The sequence below is a fragment of the Xiphophorus couchianus genome, chromosome 4 (genome assembly GCF_001444195.1).
Source record: "Xiphophorus couchianus chromosome 4, X_couchianus-1.0, whole genome shotgun sequence".
Lineage (NCBI taxonomy): Eukaryota > Metazoa > Chordata > Actinopteri > Cyprinodontiformes > Poeciliidae > Xiphophorus > Xiphophorus couchianus.
Genome location: NC_040231.1, coordinates 17,506,567 through 17,528,155, shown reverse-complemented (window position 1 = coordinate 17,528,155; position 21,589 = coordinate 17,506,567). Strand labels below are relative to the sequence as shown.

The 21,589-nt window shown below is 35.9% G+C and overlaps 2 protein-coding genes across 3 annotated transcripts; one reads left to right on the top strand and one right to left on the bottom strand.

Annotated features, from left to right (window-relative positions):
• Positions 1 to 7,297: 7,297 nt before the first annotated feature.
• LOC114142617 (histamine H2 receptor) lies at positions 7,298 to 12,437 on the top strand. Its single transcript, XM_028013975.1, has 2 exons — positions 7,298 to 8,301; positions 11,139 to 12,437. Exons 1-2 carry the CDS (start codon positions 7,500 to 7,502, stop codon positions 11,432 to 11,434), a joined length of 1,098 nt encoding a protein of 365 aa, XP_027869776.1. The 5' UTR covers positions 7,298 to 7,499; the 3' UTR covers positions 11,435 to 12,437.
• A 3,745-nt stretch (positions 12,438 to 16,182) lies between these two features.
• Positions 16,183 to 21,426, bottom strand: cyb5b (cytochrome b5 type B). Of its 2 annotated transcripts, none has more exons than XM_028014306.1 (5): positions 20,942 to 21,426; positions 19,738 to 19,866; positions 17,798 to 17,824; positions 17,669 to 17,700; positions 16,183 to 17,534 (listed from the first exon to the last, which is right to left on the bottom strand). In XM_028014306.1, exons 1-5 carry the CDS (start codon positions 21,131 to 21,133, stop codon positions 17,444 to 17,446), a joined length of 471 nt encoding a protein of 156 aa, XP_027870107.1. In that variant the 5' UTR covers positions 21,134 to 21,426; the 3' UTR covers positions 16,183 to 17,443. The 2 variants fall into 2 exon arrangements, with proteins under 2 accessions (XP_027870107.1, XP_027870106.1); XM_028014305.1 differs by having other exon boundaries at positions 16,183 to 17,537; positions 20,942 to 21,424.
• Positions 21,427 to 21,589: the final 163 nt, after the last annotated feature.

Sequence of the window (21,589 nt, the reverse complement as noted above, 5' to 3'; positions counted from 1 at the left end):
CACGTATCTCATGCCTGTGCCTTTGTGCAACCAGAGAGATCGGTTCTGTTTGTGCTTTAAATAAAGTAAATAAACTAAACAATTTTATCAAACAAGGGAACAACAATGGTATGCTGTCATAGAGTATTTTTTTTCTGTCAGTCTTTTGGTAATATTAAAAGATATCCATCTTGTGCCCTTTTATTTTTCACTTTCACTGTGAGAATAGACCAAACACTAACATCAGAAAAGTAAATAAGCTTCATCTGGGGATAAAATCCCAGAAAATCCTAATGCATACAACTCCCCCAGCTCACTTAAAGATATACAACAGTGAATCCAGAACAGGAGGTTATGTAGACTGAAGGGAAGCCAGGACTTAGGGAGCAGGCTGGAGGGGTGGGGCTGCTTTATAATGTCACCAATGAGTGTTACTGGTAAAGACAGCTGCTGACAACTCATCATTACTTCTTTACTTTTAAATACTGAAGATCTGTTTTTTACTCATGCTTGTTTGACTCTTTAGTTTCATCTTCATGTTTTAATTCCAGTTTTCCAGGGAAAATCTGTGTATAGTTCATCTGTGTTTTCTGTCCTAAGCAAACGTATATTTGGAACTCCCTCAAACAATATGGCTGCCTTGATGATGTAGTACAGCTGTCAGTAGGTTGGTAGCAGGTGGAAAGGTCTTTGAGAGGCTATGTTGTGGGTTCCTGAAACAACATATTCTCCTGTGATAGATAAGGCTGGTCCATCTGAGCCCATGGATGAAGGTTGAAGACATTGCTTATCTCTGTCTGCTGCTTGTCATTAATTTGGAAGATGAACATGTTTATGCGATCAACCTTGCTTTAGTAAGATTGCATCTGTGGCACCTAAAATTAGATTAGGCTTTGTTTTATGAGTGAAGATAAATCTATTGAGTTCTTTCTTCTTTGATATAATGTTTTGACTAAAATTGACAGTAAATGCATAACGTTAATTTGTTCTACTTTCTTCTTCCACCATCTGTAGGAGAAGATGTAAAGGGCTTTTTTCTTGACTACCACATTATTGCCACCTTCTAGCACATCACTTAATTGTATTTTTTTATTGCTCAAACAATATTCCTTGGTTTTCAGTGGACCACAATTGTTTCCAACATGTTCTATTTCAGGATGGATATTTCTATAGTCCATTTCTGACATTTCTACACCATCTTAAACATCTTAAAATAAAATACTCCTGCTGAACAAAAAATCCTGGCCTTTTGCTGGAAGTTTTACAAAGGTACTAAATTTGGTTGCCATTTTTTTAAAAGTCCATTTTTTTAATCCAGTGCACTGATTTTTAACCAAAGTCAACAATTACTTTGTGATGAGAATTTAGTTGATAACACTGGAGGATCAAATTTCTTGTTGACAGAGTATGACTTTTTCAATTATTTCTGTATCTGAAGTTTTTTTTTTTTTTCATGTACGAATTTAAAAAAATATATACAAGCTAGTCTGACTTCCAAGAAGGTTTGATTTTGGTAGAAACTGCAATATTAGCTGTCGCTACATAGAAATGTCAATTGCATTGCTGGGTTAGAGTAACAGTTTCACTGTGTATCTTCAGGCTGCAGTTCAGAAGGAAACAGAAAAACCCGGTGCGCTGTATCCAAGAGAGCAATTCTGAAAATATAAGTGCTTGGTGATGACCGTCTGATTGCCTAAAACTGTTTAGCTGCATATTGGTGTTAACTGCAGGCATGTTAAGGGACTGGCGTATTTTCCGAGGTAGCGAAAGTGGCAGACAGAGGAGAAAATTATTGGTATAATTGCAACAGTCTGGCTTTTCAGGCACAGTTTTCACTCAGTGGGTCTCATTGATATTCACTGCAGGCCACTCGGCATCAAAAGGTTTGACGCACACATGAGTGACGTCACACAATAAACATTTCTCTGCACATCCATCAGGAGCAAGCTGATAAAAGACAGCCATATCTGCAGACAGGGCTTAAAGGACACTTTGATTAAAGTGGACTAATATCAGGTTTTCTGTGAGCTTAGCCTGGAACTGATTATCTAGCCGAAAAAAAGAGAAGCATGTTCAGTTCATATTCTTCATCATTTCCTGTTTAGGGGGTACCTCACTGGTTGGTGTAAGAGTAGAACTAGACAGAAAGATTTTATTCTCCTTCTCCCAACCTTCTGACTGAAACCTGGCATACTAACAACATGAGCTAGATGTAGAATGTGTGATGTGAGAAATAACAGGAAATAAGGAAGGTTGGTAGTGCCCTTTTAGATATAATTAGTGAATGTTGCCATCATTAATGACTCATAATCAGACTAAAGATTTCTGATAGAGTAATTATTCCACTTTTAAAGCATCTGCAGGTAAAAAAAAAACATATATTTCAATGTTAGTAAACTGCACAAAAGGACACTTTATAAAACAAACAATTTGTAATGTATGTAATTTAAAAATAATGAAAAGAATAGTAGTAAATTACTTAAAGTTTTTTTTTCTCTTTTTAGCATTTCAAGCCTTGGAACAATGTCATTTGGACAGATAAAGTCATTGTTGGTCCATAATGCATGACACCATGTTTGACAAACACAACATATCTTTAGAAACATATGGGCGCTTCATTTTCATTCTAGACTCTGTGATGCTATAAAGGCATAAAATTGGTCATCAACATGACAAAGACCCCAAACACACCAGCTTTACCTTGATCAAAAAAACAATTTACACACACACACACACATATATATATATATATATATATATATATATATATATATATATATATATATTTTTTTTTTTTTTTTTTTTTTTTTGTTAACCTAGCATTGCCATTTCCTTCCTGCGCAATTCTTCTTGAAGAAAGTTCTCACTTCCAGCACACTCTGGGCTTTCTCCCCTTCACTCTCTGGGTGATTTTTGACCAGACCAAAGTAACTGAATTCAGTATTGATTCCACATAATAAAGCATTTGTATTTCCCATAAAACAGGATTAGTATAAACAGACATCACAGTCATAACCTTTGAACCTGCCGGGTTGAGTTTTGTCTCCACCAACAGTCTTGTTATCGTTTAGGCATACTGTCAACATCGACTTCCAAGTTTTTACGCAATCACCCATCAAACCCTCCCTCCACCAAACATCATGCATCATCTTTCGCTGGTAGAATTAGATAGCATTACTGCCCACACAGCCCCTCTCACACACAAGCACACATGCACAGATCAAATCGATGGCTACCTTCCTCCACATCAGGAAGTGCTGCGCAGTAGGTGGCCAGAGGAGGAGGCTGCCCACTCACAGGATATTCAATTGCAAGCATGTATGAATTCATCCTCTCTCTTCATCTCTCTCATGTTCGCTTGGGATCAACCACATTTAAACATGCACCTTTGGGCAAGCGGGGCTTTGGCTTTGGCACCCACTCATGCAGACCCAACATAGAAACAAAAACAGATTAAAACACACTCCCTCTGTCGCATAAAATATCTCAGGATTAGTGCTGCCTCACATTTATTAAGAAGTTTTTGGTTTTATGAATGAACAGTGCTATGAAAATGCTTTGCAATGCACTTCTTTCCATTAAAAGATTCAACACACAAATCATTTTAACATTTTAAAACATCAAGCTTTATGGTGAACGGCACAGAGAGAAATTAAATCTGTTGCAATCTATTCTGTCCATTTTTTTATTTGGATTTTGCATAGCGACTTTCCAAAATAGGCTCCCAAGTTTAGTTTATGCAGATACATTTTTCCCTATACATGAGATTTATTGTTTTTTTAGAAAATCATAGATTTCACATTTTATATGTTTCATACATTGGTGTTTATAAATTCTGCTATGTAGAAGGAAGGGTTTAAGTGAACACACTTTCTCAATCTGTTTAAACCCAATCTGTCTTTTGGGTTTAAAAGTTTGAAAATCAATTAAATGTCAAATGAGTGGGAAGAAAGAAACATTATTATAAAGCACAACATGTATTCAATTCTAAAATTTACAATGAACAGATTAGGGATAACAACTAAAAGTGATTTTCTCTTGTGGGACTTTACACTCCCACTCATCTACATTTCAGGTGTAAAAACTTCAGTTTTGTCAACATTTGTTTACAAGATAATGCAAAATGAGCAAAGCCTCTTTACCATATCATTACAGTGTGAATCAGAGAATGTGGAAATGTGACCTTTAAGTATTATGTAGGATACATGAATTTTGGGGTCTTACATGTTCATCTGAATACACAACAGAAATTCAGTTGCTGAAACATGGGTGGGGAGAGATGAATGTTTGATTATTTAATAAATGTTTTTACCTATTTGCTTTAGTGTTAACCAAGTTGCTACTTTTACTTTATTGACTTTGTTGCACTCCAAAATGTTAAATTACTTTCAGTAAGATAGAACATGTTGGTAAAATTAAAGGATTTCTTGAAATTTACAGTCTCTCAGTGGTATGAAGAATTTGCGGTCAATTGTGTAAGACAAATTTAAGCTCTATTATTGCATTTTCTTCTCCTAAAAGCCAATAAACTGTCTGAAATTACCAGCACTTCTACCATAAACAGAGGGACTATAATTGGAATTTATGATATTTAGCTTGACTTTATGTAACATCTTATCTCTGCCAGTGATTAAAAACGATTTAAGATGAGTCAGTCTTTTCCTCCCGGGCTTGTGTCTGAGGTTAACAACAGCAATGGGTTTTTTTATAGCTATACTAAAAGCGTACATTGAAATTGTTCTGTATAACTTTACACTTTAATAAGGCCATTTTCACTTCTTCATTAGATTTATAAGAAAACATTTTATATTTTGTATTTGCTTTCTACATTAAATATTCTTTATAGACACAGAATGAGCAATCTTTCCTGCGAAAAGAGGAAGAATGCATTTTCTCTATTTTCTGTTCATATGTGAAAAAATAAATTAAATATCAAAGTGTGTAGGAAGAAAGAAATTATCTTGTGGTAAATGGACTTTACTTATAGCTTTATGAAGTCCCGAGGACCCCAAAGTGCCTCATTCAGTCATTCACCCTTTCAGACACATTCACACAACGGGGCCATCTGACCACCAATAGCAGGCAAGGCGGGTGAATTGTCTTGCCCAATGACACAATAAGGGAGGCAGATGGAGTGGGACCTCAAACTGGCAACCCAAGATTACGGAATGAACTCCTACCACTGTCACCCATAAATGCAACATGCATTTTTGCAGCAGAAATGCAAAGGGAAGAAAACAGGTTCATTTAGGACATTGCATAAAGTTTCATAAAGCCTAAACCAGAACCTGTAATTATCACGTATCAAGTCTTTTAGACAGAGTCACACTAGCAGCTCCCTCTCAGCTCTGAAGACACAGAAGATGGTGTTTGACTGCAGAAATTGAAGCATGATTGGTTGTGAGACATCAGACTGCAATTTCTGTGGGACCTTTTGAAGAAAGGTGTGTAAACATAGTCCTAAACAACTGCTCCAACTGGCTTCAGTTTGCACTTGTAACAGTATGGCAAAAACATTATTTTCAGTAGTAATGACTTTTATTGTCCTGGGTTAAAATTCTGACCTGAGTTCTTTCTGCATGGTGTTTGCATGTTCTCCCAGTGCATACATGAGTTCTTCTAGTCCAAAAACAAGCCTGTTAAGCCAATTGATTTCTCTGAATGTGTGGGTGAGTGGTTGTTTATCCTGTGTGTCTGTGATAAACCTGTTCATGGTGTGCCCCACTTCTCGCCCAAAGACAGATGGAGATCGGCACCAGCCACTCCCTGTGAACGTGAATAGATAAGTGGGTAAAGATGATGGAAGGATGGAAATCTGTTACACTGCATAACATAACATTTGCACCTCTCTGTAGGTGTTAATATTGATGAATTACACTTGTAATACCTGGTATAACTTATGCCAAATATCTTTCACAGGACCATTCCAAACATCAACAAACCACAGACTGTTCTCTGTCAGCCATCAACTGCGCTTTCAGTTTCACAAAACAAAAGAATTAAAACACAAATACTGAGTGGATAAAATCTCCAAACATTCAAGGTGAAAACAACTGGTCTTTTATGTTTCCAGACACAACTATGTTACAAGGCAACATTTTTTAAAAGATTTCACTGACAAAAACATTAGCAAAAGACATAAGCGGTAACCTCCTGCTGTCTTATTTCATCCAAAGTGGAATGATTTTTAGTTCATTTAATGAGCTGAACTTTTCTTTTTGTGTGTGTGTCTCATTGTTTTTTGAAACAAAGGTTGTTTGTTGAAGGAATTTTTCTTTCCGACTATTTCCTGTAAAATTTCCCTTTTCCTTAGAGTTTCCAAATAAATGCTTATTTTTATGAACAAAATTTGTGTGAATTTTGTCTCCCATCTCACCCACACAATATTTGCTGCCTGAATAAATTATAGAATAAATCTTTAATGATGTGTGGGAAAAAATGCAGTCTTTTACCTACTAAATCACACCAATTCTCCTTGCATCCTAATGAAGAGGCCCTTCGGTATGATTAGTAAATGATTCTTGTCAAGCCATTTCCTGGTATTTTGCTATGGGGCTGTTACAGAAATATCGCCGTGCTTACTTAGCAGAGGATATATGCACTACAAACAAGCTGTCACATAAGTCAAAATTGGAAAAGTTTAGAATATGTATTCCTTCTAAAATTTGGACAAGATTCTGCTTAAAATATTGATGAATTAGGTTTACATATTTCTGTACAAAATGGTGTCAGAACTTTATTTAACATTTAAGGTACTGGAATGGAAAACATTTGTGTCATTCAGACCTTTCATAGCATAGGGTAACAGCTAAAAAAAAAAAAGATATTTAGCACACTCTTACCTGGATTTTGTATGGAAGTGCTTCAAGAAAGTTTTCAAATGGGTGGCCGTATTGGACCTACTTTCATTACTGGGGTGGCAGATCACTGTCATTGTTAGCAAAGTGAGATGATGGGTCAGTCAGTGATGGGCATTCAAAATGAGTACAGTATGAAGGAGAAAAACAGGTCATAAATGTTCCAACTAAACTATTCTCTTTGTGTCCTTTCTTAAGTTAATATTGTGAAATATTTATATACTGGCTGCCCAAGGAGAACAGTCATATATGCATATATAATAATTTATGGTTTTGCATAAATGTGCTGCAGTGAGTGAGGGATTTTTCAGGCTGAAGAGGAAAATTTCTGTTCAGCCTGCACAGAAATTAAATATTTTACTTATTGTTGAATAAGTAAAATATTCATCAGATATTTTACTTGCTGACTCCTGTATGCAGCGCTTCTCAGTCTGAACTGCTGCAGATGAAGCATTTTGCAGGCTGCGCTGCTGCAGTGGCTGTGACTTCCCGTCACTGATTGCAGCAGGTGTGCAGCTGATCTTTTGCCCCACCTCTGAAAGAAAACCTGCAGTTTTGTTTCCTCTCCAGTGTAACTCAATCTATACTGATAGATTTGTTTCCTTTTTCTCGCCTGTCAACACTTTTTAAATGCATGATTTACTTACAGTTAAATAAGCAACAATGTACCTAACATTTAACTTCTCCACCTCTAACTACTCCAACCTGTCGGACGCAGACTCTCTGAGACTGCAGGAACTAACCCACCGCTCCGTCAAAATAAGCATCATCATTATACTGGGGGTGATGATCACTTTGGGAAATATAGCAGTTCTCCTGGTCATCACTTCCTCCGTGGCAGGCTGGTCCAGAAACTCCCGGTATTTCCTGCTGTCTCTCACCGCAGCGGACTCTGCGTTCGGGTTGCTGGTAATGCCCCTGAACCTCTGGGTGAGTCTGTTGAAGGACTACAGTGAGGGCCCCGACACTCTTTGTCATGTGGTTGCGTTTTGCAACGCCACCATCTACTCCACTTGCATGTACACGCTGGCCACCATCAGCCTTGAGAGGTATATCGCGGTGTTTTACCCCCTGCAGTACTCCACTCTTATGACCAGGAAAAGGACCCTGCTTCTCATCGCCTTCGCCTGGTGCTTCCCTCTCTTCTTGCTGTCGCCGATCACATTCCCAGATGGCATCATCGAGGTCCACTTCTCCACCGCGTCGCTGGTCTGCAACCCGTCCTACTCTACAAACGTTGCCTACACCTTAAGTTTGACCTGTTTAATATTTTTCCCCTGCTCCATTGTCATGACATATGCAAACTTGAGTGTGTGGTGCGCGGCCAAGAGACAGAGGCTGAAACTGCGCAAATACGGCTGTGCACTGCGCAATAGGCACAATGTTGCCGCAAGAGTGCTCGTACCTGTGATGGCAGCGTACTACACATGTTGGACTCCCTGCATGGCGGTTATGATCTACAGTGGTAAGCAAAGCATCACATCTGAACAGCATTTAATGTGGAAATATGAACAAACTTTTATTCTAAACTTGTTGCCCACACAGCTGCTTCTTATTTAGACATCTCTCATTCACTAACATTTATAGAAAGTGTATTTTTGTATATTTTATTTCACAATTTTAGCTTTGTCTTAAATATTTACTAAATTTCACCACTACTGATGGAAAATCATTAAGCAACTTAGATTTTGTGTGTCTCTTTGCTCCTTAGACTTTGGGATTTTGATTTTTAAATTAAGCTAAATTAGGCACACTGAGCAACAGTCTTCTCATTTTTGTCTTTTGTCACAGACAAAATATTTCAGATAATGCCACAGTTTCAGGTGTGGCTTAACACAAGAAATACCGCTGTGACAGCCGATATCATGGCTACATCTGTGATGGCTCTTGAAGCTCCAACTTCAGAGAATCTTCCCCACTTGCTTGAATGGACTTTACTTTATGTTCCTCTCAAAACTGTGACAATCTCTGTTGCCTGTGCTCCTTATTCTACCACACTTACCTTCAACTAAACTTTCCATGATTGTGGATTTCTACCCTTCTCATGTCATCCACTGTCTGCTAGGCTACTTTCTAGTCAGTGGTTTTCTTTAGGGTTTCATAGGTCAAAACATTTCCTTAACAAATGTTGAACAATCCCCGTTTTGTTATAGCCTATTCTTCAAAGAAACCTACATTTGGGTTTTCAATAGCTGTAATCAATGGTTCTAAAAATCTACAGAAATAACTACTGAAACATGCTGCTCTGTTTGAAATGAATCAACATAATGAGTTCCATATTTTGAATTGAAGTATGGAAATAACATTTTGTTGATATTCTAACAAATTGAGTTGCACCTGTTTGTCACTTATTGCTCTTGCATCAGTAACTCCTCTAACAGAGTTGTGCTCTGTGTCACAGTGATGACTTGAGACATTCATAGCATGTAGAATCAAATATGCTAATGTCATTTTTGGCTGCATGTATTGAATGATACAGAACAGATTTCTGCTTTTGTTACAGTTATTTCGGATATTGATCATGTGTATATATGCGCTTTGCATATTATATCAACTTCATATGAGAAAATATTTTATTCCTTGTTGCTTCATAGTAAGACAGACATCTGTCTTTCAAAATTAAACATCTTATCATTTCCCCCATCAAATCTGTCAGTTTCTGCCAAGATTGTGGGAGGAATAGCTGTCAGAGTTATTCATGTAATCATGGGCATGATGTACTTTTTTAAGGCTGGCGATGACTCAGACTTGTTTTTTGTTTTTTTTCTTTGGCTTTTTCTAATTTACCTTGATCATGTGCAGGTTTGGAGTAATCAGTGTGAAAGTGGAGTTGTGGCAGAATATTTTTAGAAGTGAAGACGTTTTTTTCCCTCTTTTTCAAGCAGGCCTCTAATCTATCAGATACAGATGAAAATCCTTGCAAAGTGAAGCCGAGAGTCTTAATTTAAACTGCAAGTGTGCTCTCGTCTAAATGATCACAAGCCCAACAGTAAAGCACTTTACTTGGTTCCACTAAGTCTCAGCTACTTGACCATGAGCTAATTTACTGTAAAGCTCTAAGATATTCATAGCCAATGTCATTACTAGAAACAGGTGAGGCATGCTAGGTGTTTAAATTATATTGTTTTTTATCTGTCTGAAAATGTAAATAATACTTTGTCACTTGTTCATCAGTTTCTGATTGATGATTTAATGAGTGTTGAGTTTTAGGTCTTTCCAAAATGTTTTTTTTTAAATAAGCCCTTTGTGTATCTAATGTCAAGGGTATTTAATTGTGTAGATTGACTTGTGTTTTCTACCAGATACTTCATTTTATTTTGTCAAGTTGTTTCTTGTTACCTGGATGGTTGATGTCATGGCTATAAGACTGCAAAGGAGGTTTTAAAGAAACTCACCTTAGTAGATACAAATTACTCAACAATGAGGTTGATTTGTGTTCCTGCGAGTAAAAACGTTGCCACTGATTGCAGAGAAGAGGTCTAAGCAGATATTACATAAAATTATATTTCTAGACAAAAGCAAAGCTCAACAACATGCTAGTTAAAAATTGTGCAGTATAAAATGTACATACAATTCACAGCACTAAAATGGTATTAAAAATAATTCTCAAAGAGATGATAGATAAAAGATACTTGGCATATGGTAGATAATCGGCTGAAGGATGATGCATCCTGATGAAACAGCCCCATTTCTTTCAGAGCTGTTCTGATACAAACAGAACAACCCTTTAAAATAATTTTTCTGCTTTGCTTTTAGGCCTTAAAAGAGGACACTTTGACAGTTAAGCAGTTAGTTTGCACTGTGTCCAGACACACTGTTTACAATGTTGCTGGGATTCACTTGACTACCATATCTATAACCCCAGCATTTGTAATCAGTGCAGAATATCTCTCTCCACGCTTGGCCTGTGTACATATTGAGTTTTTTATGCTTAAGTTATAGGTTGTATCAGTGCCAAAATGCATACAATATGCTCTTTTTTTAAAATTATCGCTATCTATTATTTATGTAGAGGCAACAAAGTGCAGCCCAGAAGGTGGAAAAAACTGAGAGAATTTTAATTTGGAGCAGAATCTGATATTCATGTCAGATTCCTGCAGCATTAGTCGGATGCAATGAACAGTCGTATTTCTTTGTAGTGCATGACCCTCACGCTGCCCACGAAGAGATGACGTCCTGGGCAGTGAGGCATTGATTATATACAATCAAAAGTGAGATAATATTTTTATTTGAGAGCTGTGCACACTTGTTGTTTCTGTCACTAGGCTGACTCATATTTATTCAACATTTTCTGTCCCACAGCAGTCTCTGGGAGCACAGTACCAGAGTGGATTGAGTTCGTTGTGGTGTGGCTCCCAACCTCCAATGGTTTCCTCAACTGCATCTTTTACTTCTGGATAAACAAAAACTTTCGCAGGAAGTTCCATCTTATTCTGCAGAGGCTGGCTCTGGCCATCTGCCCTGAACTGGCAGACACCTTTGGGTGGAGCAGCACGTCGTCAGCACAGTTTGTCTCGGGAATTTTAGACAACAACAACATGGTTCATGAGCGTACCTCCAGTGTGTCCTCCACCTGCACCTTGCTGAGCTTGGCTTAAAACCTCTGAACCCAGAAACAACAAGAGCGTAAAGGACATGGTCAGTGACCTGCACACTTTTAAAATCCTTGCCCAGTTATTGGTGTTTTAACAAACTAAAGCAAAAATAAACGATCAATTTGTTTGCAGGGCAAATGCGTTAAAATTCTGAGAGACTGTAATGGTGACTATTTCTGTGTAAAACTAAAATACAGTCAGCATCAGTATGAATTACATTATTTTTTAAACTATTATTTCCAACTGAAAACGGATGCACCATTGTCAGGATTTAATTTTCAATCCAAGGTGGCATCCTAAATCAAATTTTTAGTTATTTTTACAGCTAGCCATCACTTTTGGCTGTGCTACAGATAGGCCTGTCATTATTCTGCATACACCTTTTTTCTTTTTTTTAAATGCGTCAAGCTGAAACTTATCTCAACACATTTCAGTCGTTCACAATCTGTCATTTAGCTCATCAGAAGAAAGTGATATTTAGGCTCCCTCTCATGTGAGATTTTTGTGAAGGCTGCAACCTGGTTTCAAACACTTTGAACTACTGAGGCTACCAACCTTTGTTCATTTTAAACTATTTGACATATACCAACGAAGAGAGGTTAACCTTTAAGTTGCAGCATTTCAGTGCATGCAAGGAGAAAAGTAATTAAGCACCTGGACTGCAGAAAGGTCACAACGTTCATGGCAGGAAGAGACAACTTGTATTTGGAGGATCTTGGGCTCAGAGTCTATAAATAATCAGGAGGAATGAACACCTTAGTGAGTTTGTATTCAACATTGCAATAAGCATTTTTGTCTTTAAATAAAGTTTTGTCATGGTAAAGGTTGATTTTTGAATTGAAATATTTTATACACTTTTAAATTGCTGCTTGTTATAATCATCACTAAAAATGGGGAACATGACTGCGTTCATGACTTTTGTATTTGTGTTCCTATATTAGTTGGTACACTTATAAAGACAAAGAATGATTTGAGGATGATGAGCAAAATAAAGTATGATACCTTTGAGTCACTTGTGTGTGTTTTGAGATTTTTTAAGGTCCTATTTTCTGGCTGCATGTTGGTAAACTATTATTATCAATGATTGTCCAAAACCTTGCTTTCTTTCCTCAAATCAGTCCATTGCTTTCTCATGCTGCAGCATTAGAACCATGTGAACTTAAAACAGTTGTACTTCAAATGTGCTGAAGTGCAGAAGGTTTGTAAAGAGTGATTCAAACACCTCAATAACCTATTACCACCATACTTGAGAAACGTCCACATAAGCTGAGAAATGCCTAAACCAGAATGAACACCGAACTGCTGCTCCATAAGAACTGCATACTCACTTCTGTGATTATTAAATATGAAAAAAATACAATTTTAGTTTGTTGTAGTCATGATGTGCTTTGTGTCATAACATGTTGAATAATGATGAGTACTGAATTGAATTATGCTAATTTACACCTACCAGAAACATGTTAGATAACAGGTTAAGCCACAAGTTTTATATTAAAAACATGTCCAAAATAATTTGAAACTGATATTCTATTTGTAACATTTTGCTTCGGCCTTCAGATAATGATGCTGCAGAAGGTATTAACAATGTATAAGGATCGAAAGGAATATTAACAAGCACTAAAATCCCGAAAAACTATAATGTTACAAAATTTTGTGGCATTGTTAATCAGTTCCTTCCCAGTGCATGCATTTTAAACAAATTGTAAGAATTATATGTAAATAGATTGCTGAAAAATATTTTTAAAACTCAGCCTCAGAAATCCAGCAACAGCTGCATCATAGTGCTTTGACTGGTCCTTGTCCTTCAGGCAATACAGTGTTTTTGAAAGGCTTTTAGGAGACTCACAAAACGGCAGACTCCAAGCCTGGCAACCACAATATTACACTGTTGGTCTCTGCTAAAAGTCTGTCTATATTTGATAACAAAAGCAATTTATCAAAGCTTACTTTCAACTGGATAAGAACAGGTTGACATGACATTTCAAGTCTTCCTCTTAATCAAATATAGACAGAGTCTTTGCTCTTGTTGCATCCAAATGGGGTATTTTTTAGTTGTCCTGCGTTTGTTGCCAAGCAGGTCTCTGAAGAGGACGGTGAAGTGTTGCCCATTAGCACCCTAAGTTCTCCTTGAGGATGGCTGCTAATAGATGACAGGCGATTCAGTCATGGCGAGTAATGTTTATCTGATGTTCCTGCAGATGCAACATGTTGTTTTACTGAGCCTGTCATCTTAGTGTTACATCAAGGCCATCAAATACCTAACGGCCTTATGGAAGACTGAAAGTACAGGCAGCAAGAAACTAATGCATGGGTTGTATATTATAGTGTAGCAAAGAAGAACATTTCTAAATAAAAATTCATTTTACTTGTTTTTTATACAGTAGACTCCCAAACTGGTTTAAGAGTCCAGCTTTATCAGTGGATTGTCATTAAAAAAATTTAACTCATGTTTGGTCTTTATCTGAGTTCATAATACCAGTCACAATTTAGAGAGTTGCTGATTTAATTTTAATCCTCACTGAGTGTTTTAAAGACCATGTGTGACAATGATGGATTCACTGTTTTCGCTGAAACCCTACAGATAAACACACAGTGGTTAAAGTGGCCGTTTCAGTAGAGATTACAGTAGTTTTTCACGGAAGCAACAGCAACTTTCAAATCCTGGGTTTACACTGCCATCTTGCGGTTACATCAAATAATGCAAATAAGGCAAACGGAATTCAACAATTATGTCAGAATTGTTAGAGAATTTCTGAAAGATTCAATTAATTTTATTACAAGTAGTATGAGTGTTTGTTGTATTTGGGTTTTTTTCAATATTCCAGAGAATCAATGATAAAAACTGCAGTCACTTAACATCTTTTTTTCTTTTTTAAATCAGAAAACATCTTTGTATTTAGTTTTAAAGTAATAAAATGATGGGACTAGGCTGTTGACATCTCTTACTGACTTCAAGCCACAAAAAGGGTGAATCACTGGGTGTGAACATCTACTGTGTATGTTATCAGCCATAGCAACTCTAACTTGTGAGGGCTCTTGTTGAGGGTGCAGATGGAAAGGCTTTTATTTCAATAATGAGTTTTTCCTGCTCTAGTCCACTTACATGCCAGGAAAGTAGCTCACAGGAGCACACAGACATACTCTAGGACACACAGTTATTTGCTTTTAGAAGGGCTGGACTATAAAAAGGTTATATTGTCGTAATGTAATCTTCACACAATGCAGGATACAAGAACGTTTTAGCAATGACACTTAAAATGAAGTGAGGATTAACTCTGCTTGTAGAGCAAAATAATAGTTGATCAAATTCTGTGTTGCAACTTTATATCTTAAATCAGTTTATAGTTAAGTCTATTATTCAAAAGAATATAACTTAAAATTCTTATTGTAGAATCATTTAACATCTTACTTGTATGAAAAGTTGGGGGTTTTATTATGAGCTGTGTTATAAATGTAAACATATTCATTAATTAACACTTCTCGTTATCTTCAGATATGCTTGTGTTTACCAGCTTTGACAGAACAAAGGCCCTTCGTTATGTGATTCTGCGACTCTGTCTCTTTATCAATGTTTGAACATCTGCTGTTGAGGATTTGCAGCTAAAACTACCAGCTTAAATTAGGAAAACAACTTCAGTACATATTAAACAATTTCACATCGTGTGCAACTGACCTGGATCTTTCCCTTTGTGTCTGGGACTAAGGAGTAAAAACAGCAAAGCATGCAATGTTGAAGTATTATTTTAAAACTGTGCACTAAAATATGTTGAATATCACTTAGTGGAAACTGAAGTGATTAAATGACACTTGGAAAAGTTTACTAAGGGTACATTTCTTACACAGACAAAACTAAGTTCAGCACGGTAAGATGCATCGGTTTTAGATTCTTAAGTCCAAAGATTAGGGTGATGGTAAGGAGGCCTTTCAACTTCAAAGGCTTGGAATTCGAGCAAAATGTTGGTCAACAATAAAAACAGAAATAATTCTTTTCTATCACCATTCTACTTTTACATTACTTTAACAACTATTGATAGATTCCTGTCCTATTTCTTATCGGAGACAAACTTTTTGGTTGACTGAAAATAATTTAAAGACAGGGATATGAAAAATTTTTGATCTACCTGTAAATTCATTAAGAAAAAATTAATCTTATGTGATGATCCATTTTGGAAATACTGTACTTTGGTGCACATAGAGAGCAGCCACAGGTTTGTCAACAACTGTCACAGCAGTGGGTGATGCAAGTGGTGGAGTCGTGACCGAGTAAAGTTAGCAGGCAGCTAAGTGGACACATTTTGACCAGTTAGATGTCATTATTGACTATTAAAAAACAAATGTGCTCCTCAAGTGTCCAATTACTGTAAAAATGTATATATATTTTTAACACTTTATTTTGCTACACTTTGAATTCAGTTAAGTTTAGTCTTCTTCTTGTTAGCATAATATGAACCTTTCATAGAGTACACGCTTAGACCTTTCACCGCAATTAAAAGGTTGAGATTTGATTTACAAAAAATTTAAAGCGGAGTTTAATTCATGTGAAGATGACAAGACATTTGAGGCATTCTGATTAAAATCCACCAAGTGATTAATCCAAGTTTTGTAGTTTTCTATTATGATCGTATTTTATTTTCTTGAAAAGGTGATCTGCAAAAGAACTAATTTTGCAAAAAGTGTAAAAATAATTTTACAAAAGTTCCTCCACTCCACAGGCAGAAATAATGTATTATAGTTTAGTCAATAATGAAGCCTTTTATTAAAATGTCTTTAATCACATCATACCATTTCTGCATACATTTGTTTGTTTACAAATTTGAATGTAATAATTAAGTTTCTACTCAGTTCAAACAGATGTTCAGTAATGACAAAGAGCACAAAATGACAAAAAATGTACCTCTTATCTTAGCAAATGTTCATTGGATAAATTCAAGTATGAATTGAAGATAAATGTTACTACTGATGTTTAATGAAAGGCTAAAATGTAGTACCACAATCCTTAAAGAACATTTTGTGAATAAAGATAAAATTCAAGACATCTTGAACTAAACGCTATGCAGAACGTATGACCTGAAAACAGATGATTATGATGATCTATGGTAAACAACTGTAAGCTACAAGACCCACATTTATGGTTCAAATGTTAGGAGCAAGTTCCCCAGTTTTCAAACAATACATAAAACAAGCTAAACTTAATGGTGAACTATTTTATCTTTACTAAATTTTTATCTGTAACCCATTTTAGAAAAAGGATTAAATGAAGGGTACTAAAACAATATTACTACTTAATGGTTTTATATAACAAGACTAGGGAAAGCACATTCTGTCTTAAATAATCACATAGCATACTTCACCATGATTAAAAAAAGACCAACAAACAAAATTTAACACCTATATATATATATATATATATATATATATATTGGACAGATTGTATTTGCAAGAAAAGTGACAGATGCAATCAGACATGGCTTAGACAGCATAACTGTACATTGAGGAAAAATTACATCCTTGTAAATGAAATTCTGTAACATTTCTCACTGAATAGGTAAATATGGTAGTTATCCATAATAAAAATGAAGGTGTGTCTGCTTTTAATTTGCTTTATGTCAAGCTGTCTATCTTCACACTGTAATGCTGGTCATGTTGTCTCTTGCTGTGCTGGTCATGTTGTCTCTTGCTGTGGACATGTAAACAAATCTTTCACTTGAGTGCTAAATTAGTTGGTATAAATTTCAAAGTTTAGCTTGTGGGCCACATTTTCATTTATTTATGAAAAACGTCATTATTACATAAAAAGCATAAGGCATATATATATATATTTTTTTTTTGACTTTGTGTTTCATGCACACTATGTAGCAAAACAAGGACAAATATTTATGAAGTGGTTCCTTCTCTCTTGTAGCAGAAGATGCAAACAGTTGTGTTTTTCTTTCAGCATGAAATGGGTTTGGTCAAAAAATAAAAATAAAGAAAAAAGCAAGGCCTCCAGATAAGAAGATTGAAATAAAGCTCTCAAGAAGACTTGTGTTCAAACATGAAGAAACGATACAGGACACCAACAACAGCTGCAGCTACGGTGGGTATCAACCACATGGCCCAGGAGCTGCTGAAAAGAAGCCATAGCAATTACATGTTAGTATTACAACCTGTCGTATATTTACAAAGATTTCTAATCATAGTATTTATTACTTCTCAGAATAAAACTTGTGAAACGTCTGACAAAACACACAGTCTCACCTGGATTCTCCAGAATCTTTAGCGTCTGCTACCTAAAGCAAAAGAAATGATTTGAATTCAAACAAAAGTTTTGAAAACAAAAATTTAAATTATGTAAAAGTTGGAGGATCAGAGTGGACTGGTGCCTACCTTTGTGTTCTCCTTCTTCCTGTCCTCCTACAAACACAGAAATTCACTATTACTGTTTTTAATGTTGCAGCACACAAGCATAATGTCAACATAAGAAAGTGTAGTTGAGATAATTTGTATAATAATTCAATATACACATAAATTCTTACTACATGACGCAGCAATATTTATAGTTTAAGAATAATGTACAGAAAGTTGAAGTTTCAGAAAGCATCCCCTACAAACTGATATGTGATGAATTAAATTATAATGTCAAATTTTGTCTTATCTTATGGGATCATACAGGTTTTATGAAACTACAGTATTTACAAAAAAATATTTTTCATAACATAAATGTAAATGTAGCTGGAGCAAGTAAGCATTTATTAAACTCAATCAGTTTTTCATATGAATGTGCTCCCAACCCCCAGCCAATCACATCAGACAGACATTTACACTAATCTGGGTTCTGCAGGTTTAAACTCAAACTGCATCCTTACTAAGGATGAGAAGTTGTGTAATGCAATCAACTGTCTATTGTCGCCACATACTTGCTCAAGAGAAGGGATGGATGACTCCAATCAGCTGGGCTTCATTTGACATCGTTTGCATTTAAAACTACATTTTTATTGCATCTAAGTCATTGAATTTGAATTATTCTATATGTTTAGATTGTGGTGGTTTGATCTGATTAGTATAAAACATGTTTTTCTTGCAAAGTGCCTTGAGTATAAATTTGCTGTTAATCGTCACCAAATGAACTGGAGCTAAGGTAGAGCAGTGTGTGTGAAATCATATCTTTCGTCAATGATGACTCAATTTTAGCCTTTCATTAAACGTCAGTAGCAAGCTGCACACCACTCTAAATTTCCAACTAAGTTTTTTTTTTAATTAAATGGACGTTTTTGTTTAAGAGATACAGAAACTTAATGTGGTGCCTTAAACGCAAAATTAAAAGCAAAAAGAAAAGTCTTTAAATTTTTATCAGCATTTTACTTAGATGAAAATCAAAAACACACAAAACAACTTGCTGTCCCTCACAGGATCAAAAACTGCTGCTCACATGATAAGCTTGTGAGGGAGTGTGACAAATCAACACTTAAAAAGCTTATAAAACTTGAAATCAGGCATGACACAATCTATATGCATGACAAATTGTTACCATTTTATTAAGAAGGTAACAAACACAAAGAAGGTAACAAAGAAGGTAAAGCAAACACCAACTGTTTGCTTTTACTGACTGGTAGTTTGACACTGTGAAAATAATCTAATAGAAAAGACTTGTTTTTTGTGAAATTTGCATTTTAATCGTCCCTAGTTTTCCTGACTCAATTCTTTACATTTTTCTGGGAGCTTCTTATGATAATATGGACATGAATGCAATCATGAAACAACAGTGCTGATTTTGTGGCATCTGGACAAACTTTGATGACTGCAAATCTATAGTTACTACAATATTATGCACTGTAAATATCCTGGATTAAATTCAGATCTTATCTCACAGTGTGATCAGTAACGCCATTCTTTCCCCAAATATAATTTCTTATTTCGAGCAGTTCTTAAAGATAGGCAACAATATTCTATGAAACAGTGTCATTGTTTTTAAATTGTTTTTATTGTTTTATACTTGTGCATATGTATTAATTGTTTTTATCTTGTAACCAGGTTGCTATGTATTGCAAATTTTTTGCTCAGGTCCCTCTTGGAAATGAGATCTAGATCTCAACGGGGTTTACCTGATTAAATAAAGGAATATATATATATATATATATATATATATATATATATATATATATATATATATATATATATATAATTTAAATGCTTTGTTTGGCATTTAATCTGAATCCATTGCAAATGAAATTCCATCCTTTTCATGGCCATGTAGGAAACTCATAGAACCCCATGAGTATAACCAAAGCATAGCTAAAAAGAAGGTAAGAAACCATCTGTCTTCTTACCATGTGAAGCTCTCCAATGTAGTACTGCTGGAGCATCTCCCTGGCATCTGTAGAATGACCGACATCTTCAAAGCTCTCTGTGGCATCAGACCCTCCCTGCTCCAGCAAAACCTCCTCCCCTCCTGGATGCTAATTCAAAGAGCAGCAAACAGGGATGATTTAAATGTGGTGGGACATATCAAAAACTTGCAGGACAGTAGGTCCTGAGGACCAGGATAGGGTCAATTATCCCAACCTTGCAGGGTTATGGCCTGAGAAATAATACCTTAAAAAAAATAAAAACAATCTAAAAAAAACATTACTATATAAGATCATGCTTTCATAACGTGAATTATGAACAGTGATGTCAAAATCCCAAGAAAGTTGTTTGGGTGAATTGGTTGCATTTTGAATGTTGCCCAAACACTAAAATACAGGAAGGAGCCACTGGTAGGTAATTATGTAAGAACATACTTTCTGGTAGGTAATTATGTAAGAACATACTTTCTGGTAGGTAATTATGTAAGAACATACTTTCTGGTAGGTAATTATGTAAGAACATGCTTTCTGGTAGGTAATTATGTAAGAACATACTTTCTGGTGGGTAATTATGTAAGAACATACTTTCTGGTAGGTAATTATGTAAGAACATACTTTCTGGTAGGTAATTATGTAAGAACATACTTTCTGGTAGGTAATTATGTAAGAACATACTTTCTGGTAGGTAATTATGTAAGAACATACTTTCTGGTGGGTAATTATGGAAGAATGTACTCCATTGTGTAGAGCGTACCTCTACATAATGGAGGTACACTCAAAAACAAACGTTTTTAAGAAATCTGCTGTCACTCACAGTTACCTGAGTCACAGTTACCTGTGAGTGACAGTTATATAAAAGTGTTACTACGGTACTGCCTCTTTAAAGCTGTTATATTGAGTCCTAACAGTTAAAATGTCTTAGTGCTAGTCAATTTTACAGAGATAGCTTAAAAATAATCTCATTAAACACGATAGAAACTCCAAATTAGACTTAGTACTTTGCATTCTGTCTCTGTTAACAGCATTAATGAACAAGAAACAAACTTTACACACAAAAGCAGGACATTATCAGAAATTCAGGAAGTAAGCTTACACGTCACATGTCTACAAGTAACGTAAAAGATCCTGAAAGAACATTGATGTCAAAATAAATGCAACCAGTGCATGTAAAAAGAGTGCTTCTTACCTCCTCTAGAAAACTTGTAATGTCGTATATCTTATTATGGATGATTAGCCACGTGTCACTGCTCATATTATGCATTCGGACCTCCTCTAATGTGTAATATTTTGCTCCCCCGTCGGCAGTTTCTCCGTTGTTCTCATTACTGTTGGTGTTAACAGGTCCGCTGCCCGTATGTTCATTTATTTCCTCTCCCATTCTTACGTTTGAGTAGAAAAAAGACTGGACTCTAGCTCTTGTTACCGTCTGTTACCACGGTATTATGCTAGCCAACAAGACGAGCCTTTCCTTCCTTTTGGTAAGAGTTCAACGGTGTAAAAGAAGAGTCCAATGATATAATAACATAAATGAACAAACAAAAGCGATATAAAACAGATACGAAAACGAACCTAGCGCGGGTCACCGATGTATTTAGTCCGATTATCGAACATTTACACCGGGTACATCAGCAGACATGTGAAACAGACCAATGACGTCCATCTTATTCACCCTAACGCCCACACATCACGACTGACCAATAGCGGAGTGACTTTTTCAGTGGTAGCCAACCAAATTGAGCCTTTTCAGATCATGACATGACACCTTTTCTGGGTGCGCATCATTTCTTAGCCGGTTAGGCAGTTGCCGCGCCGGTGTTAGTTGGTGACGTACAGC